This window comes from Dacryopinax primogenitus, assembly GCF_000292625.1.
Source record: "Dacryopinax primogenitus strain DJM-731 SS1 chromosome Unknown DACRYscaffold_20, whole genome shotgun sequence".
Classification (NCBI taxonomy): Eukaryota; Fungi; Basidiomycota; class Dacrymycetes; order Dacrymycetales; family Dacrymycetaceae; genus Dacryopinax; species Dacryopinax primogenitus.
Window position 1 is genome coordinate 383,927 of NW_024467217.1, and position 6,028 is coordinate 389,954.

Genomic DNA, 6,028 nt, shown 5'->3' on the forward strand with positions numbered 1-6,028 from the left:
AATGGGGACAAAATGCTTCTTGAAGGAGCTTGACAGCGATCTGATGCAGTTCGCTGATACCGGGTACGTGCACGGATGCGAGCCAGACTTGTGCCCATCTGTCCTTGCCCATCTGCAGTCCACGCGTTAACGTCAAGGAGATACTCTCGTCTTCTTCGGAGAAGATAAGTCGAGGTCGGACTGGTGGCCGATAGGGAAGTACTGCCAAAGCAGCATCAGCATCGATGGGTGAAACTTCTTGATCGAAAAGACGCGTCGCTCTTGTCCCGTTCAGCAGAGTACCCTCCCTCAACGGATTCCTTTCGGCTTATGCCTCTGTCTGCGTTCCGTTCCGCTACATCCCTGTCAACTTTCTCCTGGCTCCCAATATGCGCTCATTGTATGGGGGCTTGCGGACGGCGTTTTATGTGATGCTGGTGGTATGAGGTGAAATAGACGTCAACGTACGCGTGAACATGATCCCTGAAAAATCGCTCACCGCCAGTACTTGCAGCCGCCTATCGGCTGCTTGTTAACTCTGGCATCCTCAGTACTGGGATCCACCGGGCGATAGTGGATGTAATGGGATGCTATATGGAGTGTACAGAGTGCTGCTGGTCTCAAACAACATGGTTGTTTACGCTTGCAAAATTGGCCATTGATCAGCTTCTACTGTAGTTTTACCTCGTCCCAGTTCTCGTGATTACCTAGGAAACAAAAGAGAAATAGGAACAAAGGTACCGCGATGTGACACCTTGCCTCGCCAAATAAAACGAAACAAAATTGCAACGACAATGGAGAAGATGGATAACAGGCCTGCAGCGGTGCTCGCTGTTCCGCTCCCTGGTCACTGATTGAAAGGGCTTACTATGCATTTCAAGCCTTCAGGTTCAAGACCCAATGGTGGAAGGCCTTCTGCAGGAGGGGGAACTATTGTGGACTGGAAGACTTCTGTCCACAATGACTTGCCATGTCAGTCTACAAGACCAAGCGTGTGCATGCCATTCTTGTTGAGAATGTTGTTGCAGTATGCACAACCAAGTTCTGCCTTCTGTCGCCTACAACCAAAGTAACTGACCAGGATGTCAATTTTTGATTCATCAAGCCCACTGGTGATGAACTCTTTGGCAACCCTGATGGGGCTCCAAATGCATACACCATCCACATTGAGGGAGACAGCTTTGTGGAAGCAAGTGGTCATAGACCAATGAGGAATGCCGGTGCAACTGAGCTGATGCTCATCAATGAACTTGTTGAATTTGAACTTAGTTCAAAAGAGATTCATCACAATCTCATAAAAGGCAGCAGCATCACCTTTCTGCCAGCCTTTAACATCTGCATGTGGGCAGTTATTGTGGAGCCAAGTCCACATGTTAAGGTTGGGGATGTAGTATCTCCCATCCATAGAGCGCCTAATACCAGGCCCCTTGTTGAGGTGAGGATTCACCTCTTTGCCCTCCTGCTCCACCATCTTCACAAATCAGGACCAGAGGTTACCCGTCCGTGGAGTGTGAGCCCAGTGGGCATCAGCTGTCTCCATTAAGACCTGCCAATGGGGAAGATCTGTGTTCTGGATTGTGGTCAATTGCTTGGCCATTATGATTCCCTGCCAGGGATTTGCTGGGTTGGCTCATGGGAAAGGATGACCCATTTGAGCCACACGAGCAGCTGCACATTGTGCAGCTACCATCTCCAAGACTCCTGTGGGAGGGAATCCCTGTTGCATAGCAGTGATGGCAGAGGGACTGTTGTGCAGCTACCATCTCCAAGACTCCTGTGGGAGGGAATCCCTGTTGCATAGCAGTGATGGCAGAGGGACTGTTTGTGTCAATCTGAGTCAAGGCAGATTGAGCATTAGCTCCAGAGGAGCTAGAAGTAGCCATGGTGGTTGTCTGGGCGAGAGTGAGAGGCAGTCCAGCAGTGCTGGACACAACTGAGCTGTAAGACTTGCTCGGGGTGGGGGCACCAGAAGATGCCATTACTGTCAATATAGATGGTACTTTGCATGGAGGTGCAGAGGTGGGTTTGTCCACAGCAGGACGCTTGCTGAGGGTGACAGCAGAGGGTTGGGGAGGAGCCAATGCAGGCTCCTTGATGATGGGGTCATCCATAGGGACGTCACAATTGTCAGGTGTCTCATGGGAGGACGCCAGCCATGGTTGCAAAGACGTGCTTGCAGCCCCCATCTTCAAGTCCTTCAACTTGATCAAGATGTCCATGATGGAGGTGGAACAACTCATCAGAGCAGTCTCTGCAGTCCCATGAGAGATGATCACGAGTCTCTTCTGCAGTCCAGCGATGCAGGTGATTGAAGAGCAGCTTGTCAGTGAGCTGCTTGGTGGAATGAAGAGCTAACTGTGAGTTGGTGTGAGGGTTTCCCACAAGGAGAGCAAAGGGCTCAGGGGCGCAGGCACAAGCATCATGGTAGAAGGGATCAGTAGATCCCCGGGCATACTCAGGCATTTGGGGCCTCAGGAAGCCTTCTGCATCATGTCCATAAGTTGTGCCGTGATCCTCCTTTGGGTGGAGGGGTACCCCATATGGGACAAGGTAAGGATCTTCATCATCATTGATGAATTCTTCTTCATCCTCATCCCAAGGGATGAGGGCTGACTCCAGTGGGTTGGTGGGGTCGCCCCAGCCAGCAGAGGAGTCCCTTCCGGATGAAGTACCCCAGCCAACAAGCGGGGTGCCAGAAGGTTTGCCCCATCTGATGTGCCAGGATGGGGAGTTATTCGACAGAACAACAGCAGTAAGATCTGTGCCATTCAAGGGAATGGCATCACTAGGTGTGAGGTTGTTTGAGAGAACAACCAGGGCTGTGGGGGTGTCATCCATTGGGACAACTGCAGGAGGGTGCACCGAAGTGCCAAACAGATTATTGTCCATATGGATGACACTGGAGGAAGGCACAAGAGCACCTCCCTGGATGGACTTGGTGGTCCATGACAAGATAGTTGGCGTGGAGTCCATGCCAGTCAGTATCACTGCCATAGGCAGCAAAGGAGGAATGGGGGCTGCTGGGGAGACAGCCATGGGCAAGACAGTCCTCAGAGATGGCAGGGGAAGTGAGACAATGTCCTTGCAGACTTCCACCTCAGCCGAGGCAGTTGCACCAGATGGTGCAGGGGCAGGCAAAATGCCAGACATGTGCTCAAAGAGCATGATGGAGGGCAAGAAGGCGAGATCAAACATGATATACTGTTTGTGGGAGGGGGGATGGTGGTGGTAAGAAGAGAAGAGAGGTGGTCTCTTCTTTGGCCTTTGCATTGGCCAAAAATTTGCAGAATTGCTTCTGCTTATGGTCTGCCACCGCGGTTGTGGAGATAGAAGGCCAAAGGCCTTCCATTGTTAGTCATGTGGACTAACAATGATATTATCCCTGAGCATTCCTTTTTGGAAGCTCCTCTGGAGTCTTCATGCCCTGAAGCTCCAAATACTCATCCAATTGGGTGAGTCGGTCTGCCTTACTGGCAGACTCCCACGATTGGTCCCCGTCAGACCAAATAAAGTGGAAATGCAACTTGTGTTGCCTCCAATGATGATCATCGATCAACTCGACAATCTGTTCACCATCCAGTGCATTACCATAAACAGTATCCAGATCTCTTCCTGGGAAGAGTACTTTGTCACTGTGGACATAAGGCCTTAGCAGGCTTGTATGGAATGTCAGGTGTATCCCATGTCATGCTCTCAGAGAGAGCTAACAGACAATTGTCTGCATCCATGACCTTTTCAATATGGAAAGGTCCGATATACCTTGGCAGTAGTTTTACTGCCCAGTTCTTTGGAACCACCAAGTTACATGTGGAAAGGAAGACCATGTCTCCTTTCTCATATCCAGGTGAAGCCTGTTGACACTTATCAGCGTGATGAGCCTGATTTACTTGGGCTTCAATTATTGCATCTGTTGCAATATGTACTGCATATTGTGCGTGTTGCATGAAATGATCTACACCTTGGTACTCCAACACAGAGTGCCTTATGATCTGTGTTATGGATGGAATGTGTCTATAATTCAGTTTGAAAGGACTGAATGTAGTGCTAGCACTTATGCTAGCATTAATTGAATATTCTACCATAGGTAGACACTCACACCAGTCAGACTGGTCATCTGCTATGACTGTTTGTAGCATTTGTGCAACTGAGCATATCATCTGCTCAGTCATTCCATCCATTTGAGGATGGAATGAGGTTGACATAAGCAATGTCATACCGAGTTACTTATGCAATGTCTGCCAGAATGTGGCAGTGAACTTAGAGTCTCTGTCTGAGATGATACTATCTGGTACACCATGCAAATGCACAATTTCCTGAGCGAATACTTGTGCAACATCAGCTGAAGATGACATCATTAACAATGGTATTAGATGTACCATTGCCATTAACTGACATATGACTACTAACAAGTAGTCATATCCCTCCAATAGAGGGAGAGGACCCACAAAGTCCATTGCTATGGAGCTCCAAGGAGCTCCAGGAGTAGGGAGGCAATGGAGAAGACTGGAAGGCTTTGCTGTGCTATCCTTTGCCATCTGGCAATGCAGGCAAGTCCTGCAAATCTTTTTCATGTCTTTAGCAGCAGATGACCACCAAAACTGGTGTTGAAGGAAGGCTAGCATCTTCCTATCTCTGTAATGGCCAACGCTCATATGAATGTTGGCTATGAGGAGCAATTGTATAGATTCCCCATTGTACTGCCCATTGGGCACATCCAGAGCTATGTCACCTTCCAGGTGACACATATATAGCAGGTTGTCTTTGACAAACCACTGTTTGTTCTTTGGTGCTTGTGCCACTGCCTTCCAGTAGAAGGCATCTGCCATATAGGCATGTTTTATTGCTCATATCAGAGCAGAATATCCACGCAGCTGGAAACTCAAGGTTTCTGCTACACATGTAGATGAGCCAACACTTGGTAGCATTGCCACTTCCCCTGCAGGAGCACAGGTCAGATTCTCAGGCTGCATCCCAGCCTGAACATGTTTGACTCCTGCCTCTGTAGCAGAAGGGGTGATCGCCGCAGCATCAGGACAGTCAGAGTGACTGCTGTTGAGTTCAGCACTTTGCTGAACTCTTTGTTTGACCCATCCCCAAGGGACACATGGTTTCTTGTGCACCAGCAAGGGGGAGTTGAGAACGATTCATTCCCTTGGGGGTACCTTGGTACCCTTGAATCTTGTCATCATCTGATGCACTGCAACTATCCATTGCAGCTCAGCAAGATTTTCCAAGGAGGCATCTTCCATCTCCTTGTCTATCTGCATATCAGTGGAGACAGTCTCAGTAGGACTGTCTGAGCATGACATCCAGTCTGCTAACTTGTTATGATCTCCAGGAATATGGAGAATCTTTATTATATTAAAGCGCTGCAGGTATTTCTGAGCACATATCACTCTGGCTCCAGCCAGAGTAGCCTTTGATTGAAGGTATTGCAACGGCGTGTGGTCCATGCAAATAGTAATGGGAATGCCCATTAACTGGCTCTCCCACTTGTTGAGAGCTTCCAATACCACCAGCAATTCATGCTGGTAGGTAGGGTACCTTGATTGGGCACTTGTGAAGCATCTGGAATGGAATCCAGCAGGTTGGACTTTGTCCCATGATGGCCCCTGGCCATAGTAACATCCTACCCTGCTGGTGGATGCATCTACTATGACAAAGATGGGGATCCCATTTTTGGGATCAATAGGCTTCAGCACCGGGTAGTCTGTAGCCAGGCAAAGAATCTTCTTGAAACAAGTTTCATGCATAGGAGTTACATCATAACTCCTATTTTGGTGTGTCAATGAGGACAATGGCCCAGTGTATTTAGCTACATCTGGGAAATATGGTGCCAGATAGGTATTAGGGCAACACAGGCTGACTAAGTCTGCTCACCTAAGAGTGCCAAGAGTCTAAGCAGGCAACAAGGAAGTGGAGTAGACCTGATGACTAAGACCTATCTACAGTATAGGTACCTGTGGATGATCCTAAGAGACCAAGTCTGAAGAGACAGTCCCCAGGCAGAGTAGGCCTTATATTTATATCTCTGTGGTGGAACCTGCTA

General features: G+C 48.8%; 2 protein-coding genes across 2 annotated transcripts; both read right to left on the minus strand.

Annotated features, from left to right (window-relative positions):
- Positions 1-2,115: 2,115 nt before the first annotated feature.
- Positions 2,116-3,174, minus strand: DACRYDRAFT_111142 (uncharacterized protein; the record flags this gene model as incomplete). Its single annotated transcript, XM_040769180.1, has 1 exon — positions 2,116-3,174. The coding sequence occupies one exon, from the start codon at positions 3,172-3,174 to the stop codon at positions 2,116-2,118; it is 1,059 nt and encodes a 352-aa protein (XP_040625062.1).
- Positions 3,175-3,355: 181 nt separating this feature from the next.
- On the minus strand, positions 3,356-3,658 carry DACRYDRAFT_58049 (uncharacterized protein; the record flags this gene model as incomplete). Its single annotated transcript, XM_040775479.1, has 1 exon — positions 3,356-3,658. A coding segment is annotated over one exon (303 nt), but the record flags the coding sequence as incomplete, so codon positions are not given.
- Between the last annotated feature and the right edge of the window lie 2,370 nt (positions 3,659-6,028).